Genomic DNA, 20224 nt, shown 5'->3' with positions numbered 1-20224 from the left:
AGCCACATTTCAATTAGCCGCATTAGCCAGTGTGGCTGGCTAGTGGCTACTGTATTGAACGTCAAACATGTAGAACGTTTCCATCATTGAAGCAAGTTGTATTGGACAGAGCTGGTCTAGAGAAGATTTGGTGAGACTTGTAGCAGAAAATATTGCCCCAAGCCAGGTCTGTGTCAAAAGTTTTTTTCATGATGTAATTTACATATTCCTTCTGGGAAGAAATTAGCATTCCTGAAGGAAAAAAAACTGAAGCAATTTTCTAATAAATTTTAATGGGGTTAAAACTTGTTCTGGGAAACCAATCACCCGTCCCACCAGCTGACTGTCAGTGAGGAGTCTAGTGACCTTTCACCGTACGTTCTTTGCTTTTTCTATCTAGTTTCTCAGTATTCTCTGCTCGTTATCTTTTCTTGTGAAATGTTCCAGCCAGAGTGAATCTTTGAATTGATCTGCTAGAGATTGTACTAGAACATGTGTTCATAATGAAACTGTCAGAAAAGGCTTTTTTTTGTTTATTTGTTTTTAAACAGACTTTGCCAGCTGTGTAAAGGATTGAGGTCTTTATCCTAAGAATAATGAGAAAACATCGAAGAATCCTTCCTTTCCCTGATATGCTTTTGTTAAATTAAAAGAAAAAATTGTATCAAAGAAATTCGTGCACATGGATTAAAACTTTAGGTAGCATATCCAGGCTTGTAATGAAAAGTGAGAAGCCCTTGCCCCATCCCCTGGCATGCTCCTTATAGGCGGTTACTCTAGTGGTTTCAGCTTTTCATTCTTCTGGTGGTTACCTTTTATCTCTAAGTAAAAGGCTTATATTGCTGGTTCTTGATTTGATTCCTGAACTCCATATATTGTGTGTTGATTTTTTTTTTTGCTGTAATAGATGAGGATTTGGCTCAATTCCTCCTCTTTCTTTCTTTCTTTCTTTCTCCTAATGTGTTTATTTCATTCATTTTAATTCCTCTTTTGGGTATCTTTGTCACTTATAGTTAAACCTTTCTTGTTTCTCAGCTCTAGGCAGTATCTCTTGTTCCCCCTACTTTAGAAGATGGAGATAGTAGTGTCCCTTCCTCCTTCAGTGTGGGGAAAGCCGAAACTAGAAGTATATGTTCAGAGGAATCCCAAGAAGAAGAGAGATGGATTCACTCCCACCCAACCTTTAGAGAGTCTTGGGAACTGGAGGCAGCTGGTGTGGTGCCGAGCCATTGAGAGACAGGGGTTTGCAAGTTTATAAAAGGAGCTGTCGTACCCCTTCCTGGTGCACGTAACATTTGTGCTCAGATGCCAGCTGCCCAGGCAAAAGACTAGACATTTGTTTTCTGAAGAAACTACATGACCCTGGAAAAAAGACCTTGATATACTGACATTGGGGTTCATCTAAGGAAAAGGCTTGCTGCCCAGGTGAATTGCCCACAAGTGGTATCTTCCAGTAAGCAAGCCTCAGCCATGTGCACAGCATTCCTGATTACTGCAGAAGTTTTAAAAAAGAGCAGATACAAAAAAAAACCTCCAGCAAAAAAAACTCAAAACTTTGGAGAGGCATGTATGTAGAAGGGAGGGAAATAGATTAGAAAAGGTTGGCAAAACACTGATATTTATTGAAGCCAGGTGATGTGCACATGGGGTGCTCATTATGCTATTCTCTCTTTTGTGTACATTTAAAAATTGCCCTAATAAAAGGCTTTAAAAACTAAAAAAAAAAAGCAGACGACCAAGGATCTCTAGACAAAAGAGGAAAGCCTCCAATTTGAAAATTAAAAATAAGTAATAAAAGTAGAATAAAACTTTATAAAACACTAACTACTCTGTGAGATATGAGAAGATAATGCATTCATAAAACAGAACCGATGTCAAAAAAAGAACAATCAGAGGATGAGAAAGAGCTCCTGGTAATTAAAACTACAATTGTCAAAATTTTTAAATTCGTAAAAGGGTTAAAGATAAGACGAAATCTCCCAGAAAGTAGGACAAATAGATAAACAACAGTAAATATTGGAGATAAGATAAAAGACCTAGAGGAGTAATCCATCTAAAGTCTTACTAATAGGAGTTCCAAAAACAGAACAGAGAAAATAGAGACGAGGACACAATCAAAGAAACAATAGAAGAAAAATGTCAGACTGAAGGACACGGGTGTCCAGATTCAAAGGTTTCTGGCACAGTGAGTGAAAAATGCCCACATTGTGGCACGTCATCCTGAAATTTCAGATTCTTAGGAATAAAGACAGTATTTTAAAGCTTTCAGAAATAAAATAAAATGGTGTACAAACAATGAGGAATTAGAAAAGCACCAGGCTGTTCAGTGGCATTACTTGATGCGAAAATGGAGCAGTGCTTTCAACATTCTGAGGGAAATTGATTTCCAACCCAGAAGTCAGTATTCAACCGAACTATCAATCAAGTGTAAAGACAACATAAGGATATTTTTAGACATGCAATCAAAAGCTCATACCTGCCCTGGAGGAAATAGAACAACTAAAATAGCCTTTGCCAGTGGCATGAAATAAAAAGTTGGTGGGGGAAGGAGTCTGCTCTATATTAAAAGAACCACCTTTGAATCATTTTTGGAGTCTGAATCAAACAAACCAACTGTTAAAAAAAAAAAAAACATTTTGGAGACAATTTGAAATTTGAATATAAAATGAGTATTAGATGAAACCAAATTAAGAATACTTAATTTTGTTGTTAAGTTATGATAACAGCATTGTGGTTTTATGAGAAAATGTCATTTTTAGAGATGTATATATTCAGAAGTGGAATTAACTTGATGTCTGGGATACACTTTAAAAGGCTTGAGTAAAAAAGATGCAGATAGGTTAAACAGGTATGGCAATATCTGGATAATAGTTGAATCTGGGTGATGATTATATGGAGGTTCATTATACTATTCTCTGTTTTTGCATATGTTTGAAATTTTTCATCATTAAAAAAATTTTAGGGGCCGATCCTGTGGCTTAGCAGTTAAGTGCGTGCAATCCGCTACTGGTGGCCCAGGTTCGGATCCTGTGCCCGCACCGACGCACCGCTTCTCCAGCCATGCTGAGGTGGCGTCCCACGTACAGCAACTAAGAAGGATGTGCAGCTATGACAGACAACTATCTACTGGGGCTTTGGGGGGAAAAGAAAAAAAGAGGAGGATTGGCAATAGATGTTAGCTCAGAGCCGGTCTTCCTCAGCAAAAAGAGGAGGATTAGGATGGATGTTAGCTCAGGGCTGATCTTCCTCACAAAAAAAAAAAAAAATTTTTCAGCATCACCGGCTAGGAGGTTAGCAGCTTCTAAAATGCTGATTTGGGAAGCTGAACGTACATATCTGGCTTACTGCCTATGCTGCTTTCACAGAACGGAACACTGTGTAGCCATTAAAAAGTACGAGGCAGATTTGCATAGACTGAAGTAGATTAATTTCCAAGTTTTATTGTTTAGTACAAAAAGCTGGGTTCAGAAAACTGTGTGTATTCACTCCCTGCTGTGTAATAAAAGTTGGGGTAGAAAGGCGGACTCTTGCTGCAATTGTCCTCCTACATTGTTAACTGCTTTCCTCTCTCAATGGATCATTCACCACAGTGTATAAATACGTCGAGGATATCCTGTCTTAAAAAACAAAAACATACTCGCCTCCACTCCCCCATTTTTGGCTCCCCTTTACAGCAATACTGTTGACAGGGTTTATTCTTATGGGTTTTTTTTTTTTTTTTGAGGAAGATTGGCCCTGAGCTAACATCTGTTGCCAATCTTCCTCTTTTTTTTCTTTTTTCTCCCCAAAGCCCCAGTACATAGTTGTATATCCTAGTTGTAGGTCCTTCTAGTTCTTTTATGTGGGACACCACCTCAGCACGGCTTGATGAGCGGTGAGTAGGTCCGCGCCCAGGATCCAAGCTGGCAAACCCCGGGCCTCCAAAGTGGAACTCTCAAACTTAACCACTAGGCCACCAGACCGGTCCCCAATTCCTACTGTTTCTATGTTTTTTCCTTCCATTCTCTCTTGAGCCCACTCTAGTCAGTCTTGTATTCTCACCACCAAAACAGCTCTTCCCGAAGTTTACCAGGGACTTCCATGTTACTAAATTCAGGGTCAGCTCAGTCTTCTCTTTACTTGACCTTTTATCAATATTTAACATGGTTTATCACTCCCTCATTCTTGAAACTGTTTTCACTTGCCTTGTGGGACACCCTGTAGGACTTCTCCTGTCACTAGTTGTTCCTGCCCAGCCTCGTCTTCCCTGCCTCTCAACAATCACATGCGCCAGGACCAGTTTCCAGGACCCCCTCTTTCTGATCTCTCTGCTCTTACTCCTTCGTTGATCTCATCCTGTGTAACAGCTTTAAACACCTCTGTATACTGATGATGCTCACATTTTCTTCTCAGCCAAAACCTGTCCCCGGAACTGTAGATGGGTATTGATGTGGGTGTTTCTTTGTATATGCACAGAATATGAGACTTTTCCAGTTGGAAGTCTGATAGTCGCCTCAAGCTAAATATGCCCCCAACCAAACTTCTGATTTTACCCCAGACTTGCTCCTCTTGCAAGCTTTCCCATTTCAGTTAATGGCATCTGTGTCCTTCCAGTGCTAGCCGGAAACCTTTGGTGTCACTCTTGATTCCTCTTTTTTTCCTTCCCAAATTCCATGTCCAGTCGGCAAATGCTGCCTGCTCTACCTTCAAAATATATCCCAAATCCCGTTACCTGTATAAAGGTACTACGTGATTTGGGGCCCCTCTTCACCTCTCACTCTCTGCACCTGCCACTCACGCCACTTGAGCCACAGCCAGCTGCCTTGCTGACACGCAGACACACCAGATGTGCTCCCACCTCGGCCTGTGTGCTGGGACTTCGTCCCGTAGATAACCACGTGGCTTTTTCTCTCACTTTTTTTTTAAGTCTCTGCTCAAGTATCACCTCATCAGAAAGACCTTTCTCACCATTCTGTGTAAAATATTTTATATAAAATAAAATCCTGTCCCTCCTTATCCCTTTTGCCCTGCTTTATTTTTCTTCATAACACATATTGCTACCCATTTATTTGCATATTTATTGACTGTCTCCCTTGCCTAGAGTGTCAACTCCAGGAGGGCAGAGATTTTGGTCTCTTTTGTTGACTGCTGTGTCCCCAGCTCCTAGAACAATGTCTGGCACACAGTAGGTGCTTCCTAAACATTTGTTGGGTGAATGAAAGCATTACAAGAAACTGACAGCATTGGTTGCCTCTGGGGAGGAGAAGTGGTGGGGCAAGACTTGCTTTCCACCATTCATCTTTTTATACATTTAAAAAGTTTTAAAATGGGCTTTAAAAATTAACTAAAAAAATACATAAATTTTTATAAAAAGAAGAACTTGGTTAACAGCATTGAATTCTGCTGAGAAGTCAAGATTGAGACTGAGAGAGGTCTTTTGAATGGAGAGTACGGAGGCCGTTGGTGGTAGCCTTAGCAAGAGCTGTTGTGGGGGAGAGGGACAGGTAGAGACAGACAGAGTTGCCTGAGGAGTAAGGTGGAGAGGATACGACGGAGTAGAATAGATAATTCTTTCCGTCTTGAGAAAAGGAGAGAAATTGCAGAGAGGTAGTGGAGTAGACTGTGGGGACACTGAAGTATTTTTAACTCTGTTTATTAAAATTTAAATTATTCAATAGATAAAATCACTTGCTTCAAAATTCACAAATTATAGGGCTTAGCCATAGCCCTCTGGTAAACTGCCTGGGCCAAACTAGACAAAAAAGTTTATCTGTAAAATGAGGGCTTTAGCTAAGATGATTCAAAGGGTTCTAGCCCTGGAATTCTTTTTTTCCCTCCAGCTTTATTGAGGTATAACTGACAGATGAAATTGTTTATTTTTAAGGTGTACAGCATGATTTGACATATGTATATATTATGAAATGATTACCACAATCAAGTCAGTTAACACATCCATCACCTCATGTAGTTACCATATTTGTGTGTGTGTGTTGAGAACGTTTAAGATCTACTCTCAGCAGATTTCAAGTATACAATGTATTGTTAATTATATTATTATTAACTATAATCACAATGCTGTACATTAGATCCCCAGAACTTATTCATCTTCTAACTGAAAGTTTGTACCCTTCGACCAACATCTCCCCATCTCCCCTACCCTATAGCCTCTGGCAACCACCATTCTACTCTCTGTTTTTATGAGTTCAACTTTTTTTATCATCCACATATAAGTGAGATCATACAGTATTTGATCATAAGATCATACAGACTTATTTCACTTAGTATAATGCCCTCAAGGTTCATTCATGTTGTCAACAAATGGCAGGATTTCCTTCTTTTTTATGGCTGAATACTGAAATCCTTTACTTTACTGATTCGTGATAAATTTTGGTTTCTAAATAGTGTAAATATTTGGAGAGGTGGCTGCGACCATTTCCTGTAGGGCCTTGCAAGGTGTTTGGATTTTATTCCTTGTGACATGGGAAGCTCTTAGAGAGTTTTGAGCAGGATCTGGTTTTAAAAGTTCATTGTAGCTTTTGGTTCAAGAATAGACTAAAGTAAGATTTAAAAATCCTAAAAGAGACTGAACAACTATAGAAGAGATCATATGTTAGTTTTTTTTTTTTTTTGGTGAGGAAGATTGGCCCTGAGCTAATGTCTATGCCCATTTTCCTCTATTTTATACGTGGGACACCTGCCACAGCATGGCTTCATACGAGGTACGTAGGTCCCCGACTGGGATCCGAACCTGTGAACTCTGGGCTGCTGAAGTGGAATGTGTGAACTTGACCACTACGCTACTGGGCTGGCCCCCGTATGTTAGTTTTATAATCAGAAAAGAATTAAATATTAAAAACATTTTTGGAACCTTGAACACCACCAGTGTTTTTCCATTGTGTCGTTTTTCGTGAAACAGTCAGCTGAGTTTGATCTATAAAGTAGGCCTCTTGGTACCTAGGATTGAGGGAAAACTAAAGGATTGAAGGATGGCGAAAATGAATAGGTAATCAGAGTAGGATCCAACTGGCTATACTTGTCTCTCAAAATGATTTCTTATTAACTCAGAATAGAATTAGATAACTAGCCATTATATGAGGTAGACTATAGAAATACAATTAGGAGTATGATGTAAAGAAGTGGAATGTAGAGAATACTCTCCCTAACTAACTTAAATTATTATTAATATAAAACAACATCTAACACTTGGATCACAGAATGTCTCTGACTTTTGGGGTATTTCAGTTATCCACTGCTGCTCAGCAAACCACCCCAAAACTAAGTGACTTCAAGCAATAGTGATTTATAGGTTGACTGGGCTCAGCTAGATGGTTCTTCTCTACATGGTAAAGCTGAAGTCACACCGGCAACTTCATTAATCTTGGAGCTTGGCTGGGGCCGGAGCATTCAAGATGATCTCTCATCTTCCAGAGTCTCTCTCCATTTGACCTCAGTAATCTAGGCTGAACCTCTTGACAGCATGGAGGCTGCTTTTCAGATGGGAGCTTTTCAAAAGGACAAGCGCTTATCAAGCCTCTGCTTGCATCATGCTTTCTAACGGCCAAGCCCAGAGTCAGTGTGGGAGGGGACTAAATGAGGGCATGAATACCAGGATGTGTCCTTCTCTGGGGCCGCTATTGTAACAGTCTACCACTTGAAGTCACAGGCATTTTGAAGCTCTAAGATGCTTACAATTCTGGCCTTTTAAGACTACAGGATAGCTGAGGCTTGGAATCTTCCTTCCTGATTTGGTTACTTCTATACTCGACACTTCTCTGCTTGAGAATCTTCTTTAACTCTTTTCTACCTTTTCAGAGCACAGTTTTTACATCTCACTTCTGTTTTGTTCTGAGAGTTCTTCCTGATCCCATGTGCTCTCTATAAACTGCTGTTATTTAGATAGATTCAGTGACAGTCTTACTGCTATTTTATCCTTTTTATGTCCCTTGCCAAACATATGGTCATTATAGTAATGGACATACTAGGTCCCTTTCCCTCCTTCTCCCTACAGGTTATCACTTCCTTTAAATTATGATCCGGATGACTAAGATGCCCTTCATACATCCAGTATTAATCCAGTACCAACTATGTTGCATTGTCTGGGTAGCAGGGTAACAAACCTTTGTTTTCAAGGAGCTTACATTACAGTGGGGGAGTTAGACAATAAGAAAGTAAACAACAAGAACAAAATAATTTCAGCTAGTGATAAATGCTGGGGAGAAAATAAAGCAGGATAATGTGATAGAGAGTGAGTGGGGTGGAGGAGGGGAGCTGCTTTAGTTTGGCTGGCAGAAAGGGCCTTTCTAAGGACGGACATTTGAGCCAAGATCTGAATGATAAGCAGCCATCCATCCTGACAGATAGAGTGACCAACTATCCCAGTTTGCCTGAGACTGAGAGATTTCTTGGGACATGGGACTTTCAGTGCTAAAACCAGGACAGTCCTGGGCAAACTGGCATGGTTGTAAAGTCCAGGAAGGAGGAACAGCAAGTACAAGGCCCAGAGTTAGGAGGAAGCTTGGTGTTCGGGGGAGTGACAGAAGGCCACTGCGGCTGAAAGCGTGGTGTGAATGGGTGAGCAGAGGCAGGCGAGGCTGGGAGTTTAGTGGACGCTGGACCACACGGGCCTTATCAGTAGTTTGGATTTTAGTATAAGTGTGTGGCGAAGTCACTACAACATTTCAAACAGGGAAGGACATGGTTTTCTTTACGTTTGTAAATGCTCGTTGGCTGGTGTGTGGAGAGGAAAGCGTACGGGTGCCCAGGTGGAAACAGGAGACCAGTTAAGAGGCGAGCTCCATCATAAGGCTTGAGATGATGGTGGCCGGGGCCAGGGAGGTAGCCAGGAGGGAAGCTTCTTGTCACTACTGACTCTGTGCTGCTTCTTACTCCTCTCAGGCTCTTCTTCTCCTTTCCAAATCTGTAGCTTTTTAATCCTGAAGAACTCCTTTTGCTAAGTATAGCAGTTCGTAGATTTACTGCTGTGTGCAAACCTCAATCCTCCTTGCTTCCCTCAGGTGCTTTATCTGGTTTTCTTTTCAGTATTTTCAAAGTACTTGAACACAATAATATAGTTTTGGGTTCTTTTTTAGTTATCCATTGTTTTTCTCATAGGGCCATATTGGGTAATACTTTTGAATGCCAAGCTTAAAGTGATTGATTTTTGTCTTGGATGCCTTTGAAGGGTTGTATTTAGAGTTGTGCAGCATAAATAGAGCTATGTTTGGTAAAGGTTAATCTTGCAGGAGGGTGGGGGTAAAACGATGTGGTAAGATGTGGATGTGTTAAATTTTAGGTGACAGTAGGCTATTCAAGCTGAAATGCCGAGGAGTGGGAGGCAGTTAGAAAAGTGGGACTAGATCTCAATAGCAAGGATGGGTCTGTATATAGAAACGTGGGAGTCGCCGCGGAGAGGTGGGATTGGGCGAGGGCATTGATTTGCTTATTCAGCAAGGCATCCCATATTTACTGCGTGCTTCCTAAGTGCTGGGAATGTTATGGTGAACAAGGTGGGCAGGATCCCTGCTCTTGGGGAGCTGGCATTCAGTCGCGGTGGGGGAGATAGAAGGGCAAACAATAATTGAATTAATGAGTAAGATAATTTCAGAGAGTGGTGAGAGCTGTGCCGATAACAAAACAGGATGATGTACTCTGGCTTGGAGGGGCTGTGGAGGAGATTCTTCTTTAGATTGGTAATCAGGGAAGGCCTCTTTGAGGAGATGACATTCTACCTGAGACCTGAATGATGGGAACGAGCCAGCCACGGGAAGATCTAGGGACAGTGTGTTCCAGGCAGAGGTCTTAGACACCAGAGGCTAGGTCTAATCCTAGGTAAACTCCCATTTAAGTCAGTGGAGATGCGGAACAAGCAAATAAGAGAGAGCAAGGAGGGCAAAGACTGGGTTGGCTTTGCTCAGTAGCAGAGTGCCTTACACATAGGAAAGTGTTCATGTTAAAAATAAACAAACCAGGATTGTGTTCTCCCACCAAGACTGAGGAAGGAGAACTCCAAGGCAACCATGGCACGACCTATACAGAAGTTGAGGAAAAGGTCAATGGTTTTGGTTTTAGGTTACTTGTGGACCATCAAGAATGTCTACTTGTTAGAGAGTGCTGAGTTAAGTAACTGCAAAGGGTTGAGAAGCAGGGGCAAGGAAATAGAAACAGCATTTTTGGGATCTCTAAGAAATCCTTTCTCTTATTGTCTGTGAATGTGTCATAAATGTCTCCCCCACTATGTGCAGCCCCCTCTGGGAATCTTTCCTGGCTTTGCTCCTGAATTCACTTGCTTTCTCTTGCCTCTTCTCTCTTACCAACCTTTCACTTTGGACTCCTTCTTTGCTTTTATTTGCTTCTGTAAGCCTTGCCACTTTGCACTCCTGTTCCCTCTTTCTCTGTACCCGACAGGTGCAGGCCAGTCCTGCCCATCTTTGCTGGTGGCACTAGTTTCTGAGACTCCAGCCAGATCCAGGAGCCCGGGTCTGGAAGGGGGCAGTGGGCTGCAGAGGCTGCATGAGATATATTTGAGACATTTGACAATGAGTGGAAGTGGAGAAAAGGGATGGTATTTCAATGGGCCACCAAGGTTTTGTTTAAGATCTTGGAGACCTGTGAATATTTGAAATCAAGGAGAAGGCACTCAATAGAGAGGGAGACGTTGACGATGAAAGGGCAGAAGGGACTTAATTAAGGGAGCAGTTAGAGAGGAGGCAAAAGTGGAAGAGTTAACCTTAAATAACAAGAGGTGAAGTGCTTCTTCCTCTGAACTAAGAGGAAAGGAAGAATAAATGAGGCTGAATACAGAGATTCTTGAGTTGGAAGAAAGATGACTGGGAGCAGCTTACAGTGAGTGGTCTGGATCTTTTTAGCAATAAAGAAAGCCAGGTGGTCTGCTTAAAGTCAAACTCAAAATTGGTGAAGGAATTTTGGAATCCTTCAGAGATACTCCAGAGATTTTGCTGGGGAATAATCAAGTGATGAATGAAGAACTGCCGAGCACCAAAAGGATCCAGTTGAAGCTAGGATGTATTTTTAGCAGACAAAGTCTACCTTTCTCCAGGATTCTTCTGCCAATACCCAAGCGGCTGGGGCTAATGTTAACTGCTGTTAATACAGAGTTTGGATTTTAGCCACTAATTATATTTCAAGAAGACATTATCCTCATAGTAGTGCTTCATAGTAAATCAAAAACTGATTGATTTGTTTTCCTCTCATCTTACTTGTACCTGTCAGAAGCTTGTAATTACTGAGAGCTGCCTGTGGAATTCGATATAAAGAATTTTAATCAACAGCTTTTCGTAGAACATAATAAACTTGGCTCATTACTTGTAGAATCTGGGCTATTATGAAAAATGAAAACTCTCAAACTTAGCATAGCCTTTCTCTTGTTCTCAGTAGTTTCTACAGTGTACTTAAGGTTTGAGATATACATCTACTTAGGTGCGGTTTTTGAAATATTTTTGAACAGCCGAATCACAATAATACAATCCTCAAGTAGAAATTTGCTGACTAAATGGAAACGGATATCACTTAAGGACCTCTTTTTCTTGAAATATTAGGTCGAAAATGGTGTATTTGTAGCCAGTCCACTTCAGGAACGCACAATTCTAATGAGAAAAGAGGGCGAGTCTGCAAAAAGCATTAATGAGATGCTTCTGAGCAGACTTTCACGCTACAGAGCCTCCCCATCCGCAACGCTGGCTGCCCTTACTGGCTCCACCATCTCCAACACACTGAAAGAGGACCAAGCAGGTATGCTACTCTTTGCTTACCATAACTGTTTACCTTGTATAGCTCCATTCAGCTATCTTTTTTAAGACTTAATTTTTTTTAGAGCAGTTTTAGGTTCACAGCAAAATTGAGAGGAAAGTACAGAGATTTCCCATAGCCCTCCTGCCCCCACGCGTGCATAGCCTGTCCCATTATCAACATCCCCCACCAGATGGTACATTTGTTACAGTGATGAACCTACATTGACATGTCATCACCCAAAGTCCATAGTTTACCTTAGGGTTCACTCTTGGTGTTCTGCATTCTATGGTTTTGGGCAAATGCATAATGACAGGTATCCATCATTATAGTATCATACAGAGTAGTTTCACTGCCCTAAAAATCCTATGGTGCTCCACCTGTTCATCCCTCCCCTCTCCCCACCTTCTTGCCACCTCTGATCTTTTTATTGTCTTCAGAGTTTTGTCTTTCTCAGAATGTCATATAGTTGGAATCATGCAGTATGTAGCCTTTTCAGATTGGCTTTCTTTCACTTAATTATCTGCATTTAAGTTTCCTCCATGTCTTTTCAGTGCTTGATACGTTCAGCTTGTAATTAGTGAGAGCTGCCTGTGGATTCAGGCAATACTTTTTATTGAGCACTTACAGTGTGCCATACAAAGCACTTTGCTTTACATACTTCACCTTTTTATCTCCTTCCAGTCGTTGTCCATTTTTTTTATTCCAAGTTAACACATGTTGTTGGCTATGGACATGAATTGGCATGAATCTGTAATAATTTAAAATAACTCTATCTTTAACTGTAAATACCTTATCATTACTGGCAGTATAAATTAATTGATTTCATGTTTAGCATATGCTTTATGAATGTAAAAAGCTCGTATTTAGCATCATCTTCACTAAATGCAATCTTGACCACGCAAGTAAGAGACAAACCTTCCACAATGGAGATTGCTTTTTTTAAAATTTATCATTTAGTGTTTGTGCTTTAATATTTTAAAGTAAGTAATACATTTACAGAGTTTGAAAACAATAAAAAAGGTATATGCAGAGAATCTTACTCCTACATCTTGGTACGTTCTGTATTTTGCCCCCACCCTGCGCCCTATAGGTAATTATATTTATTAGTTTTTATTTATCTTTACAGAGTTTCTTTATGCAAATAAAATTAAAGACAAATTTGTGCCTTCTTATTTTCCTCCTTTTCTTAATAAAAGGTTACACACTAAATACACTGTTCTGCACTTTCACAGCAGGAGTTCTTAATTGGGTTAAGCATTTGAGAGGTTCATAAACATGCTCCCCCAAAGTTTTAAATAACATCTTATATGTATCATCATAATTTTCATCAGATTTTCAAGGTCATCTATGACCCAAAAAAGGTTAAGAATTATTCTTGAAGAGTTTACAGATTATATACCAACTACATAAATTTATAACAAATCATGAGCTGTAGTAAAAGATAAGGCTAGAAAAAGATGCCATATATAGAAAAATGCATCTGAATTAATATGTTTAATTAATTTAGTGCAATTTTATGCTTTAATCCTTTATATATTAAAATGTTAGGAAGAGAAAATATTTGTGATTAATTCATTATGAGACTATTGAAGTAAATACTTATTAGTCCATGTTAGAGTTTAAGGATAGTATTTGATTTCCACAGGTCTCTATTGTATTAAATGTAAGTGGGGAAATTATTAATAGTTGTTATAACTTGGGTATGTGGATAATTTGAGTTATAGGAAATACGTTGTAAAGGATAGTCCTTTTTACCTAAATAAACATTTTCCTGACAAGCTGAAGGCTTGATCTGGGTTCGTCCCTTGGGAGAAGATTGAATCCTACCCTGAACAACAGGAATACTAAAGGAATGTTTGTTGGATGAGAAAATATGGGCTAAATCAAAAAGAGAACTTAGAAGGCAGGAGCATACTTAGAATTCTGTGAAAACTGGTATCTGTGTGCTAAACATATAATCTCATTGTTCTTTTATGTACATTTTCTATGTATTCATTTAACATGATGTTGCTACATAATAGTTTACCAGTTACAGGCTAAGTGAACTTTTGACAATTAATTCAACATTCAGAGGGCCTAGAAATTTTTATTCTGTGATAAATTAATACCTATTATCATGTTAATGAGAGTATGTCTGTTAAAAACATCTTGATGATAATGTTATGCTCACAAAATTGCTAATTTTCTACTCAGTGCCCCTTTTGGGTTTCTTACCAATGAAAATTATGCTCCTGAATTATGTCCTGAATGAAGAATATACTTGTTGGGGGCTTGGAACTTTAAAAAATGGAGCTTTTTAGAAGCACAAACATTCAAAACAAGTATCAGACAGATTAGATTTCATTTTTCTCATTTTTCTAATTGAAACCATCTGAAGACAATTTTATGTCTATCTGGGCAGTTATGTTTTATACCCTGACAACTTCCTAGGTAAAGCACTCGGTTGACTTTCCATTATCAGTCCTAGCTAGGATAATATGTAGAAAATCCTTAAATTCACTCTGCTTTTTCAGATCTGCCAGTAAGTAAGGGAGATTAAAGTACATTTTATACCTCTTGATTAGAAACAGTAATCATTTTCTTAATGATAGTTTATGTCATTGACCCTAAAAAATAGATATATAAATATAACAGGTTATCATAAATCATGCAGGTATAATATTATTTAGTGATAGATATCGTGAAAGGTTTTATTAACTTGTTATAGATTGAAATTTCTGGCTGATTCCATGTTCAGAGCTGTTTGTAATGAATGTAATATCACAAAGCTATTGAGAATTTGTTCTGTATAAAATGAAAGATCTCTATTGGAGCACAGTTTCCTAGAGGAAACATGAACAGTAGGATTCTTCTTTTATTTTGAGATTTGGTCCATGTACCAATTCATTCTTTTGAAAGAAGTTTTAGAGACATAATGGCGTATTGAATATTGGGAACATATTTGAGAAATGTTCAGATTATGTAAGAGGAGGCCTGGGGTCAGGCTATGGAGCCAGAAGATCATTATTTTTTTCTTAGCTTATTACTTCTTGCTCTGTTGTCCAAATCCGGGCATATCCTATTTTGAATTTGGGGCCCCCCTCGTTATACTCAAATCTGTTTTGATAATCACATTAATCTGTGTGTCAAATATTTCTACTCACCATTTTCATTCCTTTCACCAGCAAATACTAGCTGTGGACTACCTCTGAAAATGCTTCGGAAGACACCTATATATACCTGTGGCACGTACTTGGTGATGCTGGTCCCACCTCCAGGGGGATCAGGCAGCTCTGCTACCCGCTCTCTTTTTGGTGGAACAAGTGGTTTGTCATCTTTAAAAAGTAAGTGAATTTTATTTGTGACACTTTTCCTGATTTGTCTCCAACTTCGAAATTTAAGGCTTTTTTATTAATGATTTTAAACTTGCTCTGTTAAACAGTAGTTTGCAATAGATCTCTGATAACAACAAAAAACTATTATCAATATAGTTACAGGCTAGAAGGAATTAAAAATATAATTTTAGTAGATATAACAGTATACTTTTGAAAACTATTGTCTAATAAAATTACTAGAAATAATAATGAGTTCAGGAAAATTTTAGGAAATAATCTATTGCCACATTATTTACTGATGATTTAGCAAGAGCTCTACCCACCCTGATAGAATTCCAAAGCTATTAAAATAAGTACGTGAAACACCTCCATTTTAAGACATACATTTGAAAAATGTTAAGCAGAAAATGTATAATACAAGGTAATATATAGAAAAATTAATGTTAAGTGTACATATATTTTTATAGAAGAAGGAGACACACTATAGTTATTAAATCAGTGTGATTTTGGCTTCAGAATGGGCAAATAGTTAAATGGAATAAAATATAGAATAAAAAAATGTTCCTGGGCCGGCCCCGTGGCTTAGCGGTTAAGTGCATGCGCTCCGCTACTGGCGGCCCGGGTTTGGATCCTGGGTGCGCACCAACGCACCGCTTCTCCGGCCATGCTGAGGCCACATCCCACATACAGCAACCAAAAGGATGTGCAGCTATGACATACAACTATCTACTGGGGCTTTGGGGGGAAAAAAAAAAGGAGGAGGATTGGCAATAGATGTTAGCTCAGAGCTGGTCTTCCTCAGCAAAAAGAGGAAGATTAGCATGGATGTTAGCTCAGGGCTGATCTTCCTCACACGCAAAAAAATAAAAAATAAAAAAAATGTTCCTTTCACATTGCTATTTTCTAGCTTTCTTACCTTAAGGACATCATTTAACCCCTCTGAGCCTTAATTTTCCCACTTGTAAAAAAATAAAAGGATAATAGTATTTCACACTATTGTTTGGTGATCGTATGCACTAAAGTTTTATGTTAGAGTATTTCTAAAAAACCAAAATGAAAAAACCCAATGTTCTTTTTATATAGGGTAACAATTTTTTTTGCATTCATTTTTGCCTTGAAATTTGTTTAGGCGCATAAAATTAAAGTGTTCTAAAATAAGCTTACTTGTTTTTATTTCCCAATGTTTCATATTCTGTCCTCTTAAAATAATTTGTTAATAGTAATTCCATTAAAGGATTATATTTCACGTTTAGATTTTTAGAAAAGCATTTTTTACTCTAACTTGTGCTTGCAGATGTAAATTTGACCTCAGCAGTTTATTTTTTATTTTTTTAATAATTTTATTTATTTATTTTTTTCCCCAAAGCCCCAGTAGATAGTTGTATGTCACAGTTGCACATCCTTCTAGTTGCTGTATGTGGGACTCGGCCTCAGCATGGCCGGAGAAGCGGTGCGTCGTTGCGCGCCCGGGATCCGAACCCCGGGCCGCCAGCAGCGGAGCGCGCGCACTTAACTGCTAAGCCACCGCTAAGCCACGGGGCCGGCCCCAGACCTCAGCAGTTTAAACAAAATCATTTATCTAATATCAACTTAGCCTGTAGGCCATTTCAAGTAGTTGCATGTGTTTGAGGTTTAGATATTCATAACCACTCCAAAACTCTTTTACCTTTAAAATCAAATTGGTTGGACTTTTTCTCAACAACTTGTTTTCTCTAATGGTTCATGTGAACAGGAGGTCCCCTTTAGTCCTTGGGTAAATGATGTAAATTTACCATTAGTCTCTTTGTTTTTAGGAATGGCTTTATTGAGATATAACTTTCATACCATAAATTTCACCCCCTTAAAGTATACAGTTCAGTATTTTTAAGTATATTCACAGAGTTGTGCAACCATCACCACTGTCTAATTCTAGAAAATTTCCATCACTCCAAAAAGAAATCCCAAACCCATTAGTAGTCACTCGCCATTTTTCCCCTCACCCCAGCCCCTGGCATCCACCAGTCTACTTTCTGTCTCTATGGATTTACCTATTCTGGACTTTTCATTTATAAGGAACTATACATTATATGCCCATTTGTGCCTGGCTTTTTTTTATTATTATTATTTTTTATTTTGTTGAGGTCATATTGGTTTATAACACTGTATAATTTTGGGTGTACATTATTATATATCAATTTCTGTGTAGACTGCATCATGCTTACCACCAATAGTCTAGTTTTGTTTTTGTTTTGTTTTGTTTTGTTTTTTGCTGAGGAAGATTAGCCCTGAGCTAACATCTGTGCCAGTCTTCCTTTATTTTGTATGTGGGTTGCTACCACGGCTTCGCTGACTAGTGGTGTAGGTCCATGCCCAGGATCCGAACCCGGGCTACCAAAGCAGGCATGCTGAACTTAACCACTATGCCACGGGCCTGGCCCCCTGTCTAAAGTTTTTATTTATCGCCATACATATGTGCCCCTTTACCCTTTTTGCCCATGCCTTCCCCTTCCCCTCTGGTAACCACAAATCTGTTCTCTTTATCTATGTGTTTGTTTATCTTCCACATGTGAGTGAAATCATACAGTGTTTGTCTTTCTCTGTCTGGCTTATTTCGCTTAACATAATGCCCTCAAGGTCCTTCCATGTTGTTACAAATGGGATGATTTTATCTTTTTTATGGCTGAGTAGTATTCCATTGTGTGTGTGTGTGTGTGTGTGTGTGTGTGTGTGTGTGTGTATGTGTATACACACCACATCTTCTTTATCCATTCTTCTGTTGATGAGCACTTGGGTTGCTTCCATGTCTTGGGTATTGTGAATAATGCTGCAGTGAACATAGGAGTGCATAGATCTTTTTGTATTGTTGATTTCATGTTCTTTGGATAGATACCTGTAGTGGGATAGCTGGATCATATGGTATTTCTATTTTTAATTTTTTGAAGAATCTCCATACTGTTTTCCATAGTGGCTGCACCAGTTTGCATTCCCATCAGCAGTATATGAGGATTTCCTTTTCTCCACATCCTCTCCAACACTTATTTCTCATCTTGTTAATTATAGCCATTCTGATGAGTGAGGGGTGATATCTCATTGTAGTTTTGATTTGTATTTCCCTAATAATTAGTGATGTTGAACATCTTTTCATGTGCCTGTTGGCACATGAAATCTTCTGTATATCTTCTTTGGAGAAATGTCTGTTCATATCATCTGCCCATTTTTTGATTGGGTTGTTTGTCTTTTCATTGTTGAGTTGTATGAGTTCTTTATATATTTTGGAAATTAGCCCCTTGTTGGATATGTGATTTTTGCAAATATTTTTTCCCAGTTGGTGTGTTGTGTTTCTTTTTTGTTGATGATTTCCTTTGCCTTGCAGAAGCTTTTAGTATGATGTAGTCCCATTTTGTTTCCCTTGCCTGAGTAGACATGGTATTTGAAAAGATGCTTCTAAGACCAATGTCAAAGAGTGTACTGCCTGTATTTTCTTCTAAGAGTTTTATGGTTTCAGGTCTTATGTTCAAGTCTTTAATCCATTTTGAGTTCATTTTTGTGTATGGTGTAAGATAATGGTCTACTTTCATTCTTTTGCATGTGGCTATCCAGTTTTCCCTGTGATTGGCTTTTTTTTTTTTTTTTGCTTAGCATAATGTTTTCAAGGTTCATTCATGTTGTAGCATGCATTATTACTTTATTCCTTTTTATGGCTGAATCACATTCCGTTGTATGGATATACTTCATTTTGTTTATCTGTTCATCAATTGGTGGACATTTGGGTTGTTTCTACTTTTTGGCTATTTTGAATAATGCTGCTGTGAACATTCTTGTGCAAGTTATTGTATGGACGTGTTTTCATTTCTCATAGGTTTATATGTAGGAATAGAATTCTGGGTCGCATGGTAACTGTATGTTTACTCTTTAGAGGGATTGCCAAACTGTTTTGCAAAGTGGCTGCACCATTTTACATTCTCATCAGCAATGTATAATGGTTCCAGTTTCTCCACATCCTCACTGACATTTCTTATTGTCTGTTTTCTTTTGTTATAGCCATCCTAGTGGTCTAAAGTGGTATCTCATTGTGGTTTTGATTTGCGTTTCCCTAATGACTGATGATGCCGAACATCTTTTCATGTGCTTATTGGCCATTTGTATATCTTCTTTGGAGAAATATCTATTCAAATCCTTTGTCAATTTTTAAATTGGGTTTTTTTTTTTATTGACCGTTAGTCTTATTTAACTCTTTTTTTTAGTCTCCCTGACATGGCTTTTTTACTTAATTGAAATTGGCCCCATTTGATTAAAGCAGGCCTTCACTGTGTCATTTTTTCATGAGGATATAGCTTACACAGTAATTCTATTTTAGACCAACAAATCAGTAAATGCTTAAATTCCTTTTGTGTCCTGTTCGTATTGGTCACTGTGGGGACTACTCAGTAAGTGGAAGAAGTGGTGCTTGCTTTCAGGAGCTCCAAGTCTGGATGGGAGAAATGATGTAGGTGCATGAAACAACTAGAAAATGATATATGATGCTGCATCACTGCCTGAACCTTGTGGAACATTTGCTCTAAGTGCTGCAGAATCAGAGAAAGAAAAGGTCATTGTGGAATGGGTGGAAGGGAGAGACTGCATGAGGTCCTGAGTTTAAGTCATGAAAAATGATTCTTATTCATATAAGCAGCCAAGTGAGGGAAGGCATATGCAGGGTAAACACAATGAAAAAGAGATTTGGGGAAGGTCATCCTGTTGCTGTGCAGGATGGAACAGTAGAAAATAGAAAAGAAACAGTATAGTTTAGATTATAGCTCAAGTCAGGCATGATGAGCATCTGGACTTCTAGAGTGATGGGAGTTAAAAAAAAAAAGCTTGAGAGGCAGTGCTAGAATTTCATGTTTGAAAGTGGGGAAGAAAAGAATAATATCAATAATAGCAGCTAGCACATAAGTCCTGGTGTGGATCTTTGACGTATTTTAACTCACTTAATCTTCACGATAACTGTATAAGGCAGGTACTTTTGTTATCTCCACTTTACACATGAGGAAACTGAGAGGTTCAGTAAATTTCCCAGAGTCACATAGAAGTGGTAGCTGGAATTCAAATCCAGAAACCTAAAGCCCATGCTTGTCATCGTTATACTATCCTGTAGTTAAGGCAAAAGGCCAAAGTGTCCCCAAGTTTTAGAGGTAATGCTTGGAAGGACAGCACCTGAGCTGTGTTAGAGAGTCCACTAACAT

At 38.8% G+C, this 20224-nt stretch overlaps 1 protein-coding gene across 7 annotated transcripts in view; it reads left to right on the top strand.

Moving 5' to 3' along the window:
* The window catches only part of HECTD4 (HECT domain E3 ubiquitin protein ligase 4), a 179161-nt gene that overhangs the window by 59930 nt on the left and 99007 nt on the right, over nucleotides 1–20224 (top strand). For all 7 annotated transcript variants that reach the window (XM_058531453.1, XM_058531450.1, XM_058531452.1 and 4 more), the window contains exons 8-9: nucleotides 11514–11706; nucleotides 14871–15029. In XM_058531453.1, coding sequence (XP_058387436.1) covers nucleotides 11514–11706; nucleotides 14871–15029 — 352 coding nt within the window. The remainder of the gene's footprint in view (nucleotides 1–11513; nucleotides 11707–14870; nucleotides 15030–20224) is intronic.

The sequence above is a fragment of the Diceros bicornis genome, chromosome 35, assembly GCF_020826845.1.
Source record: "Diceros bicornis minor isolate mBicDic1 chromosome 35, mDicBic1.mat.cur, whole genome shotgun sequence".
Taxonomy (NCBI): Eukaryota; Metazoa; Chordata; class Mammalia; order Perissodactyla; family Rhinocerotidae; genus Diceros; species Diceros bicornis.
The sequence above is the reverse complement of the archived record's forward strand: the minus strand, read 5'-3'. Positions and strand labels throughout refer to the sequence as shown.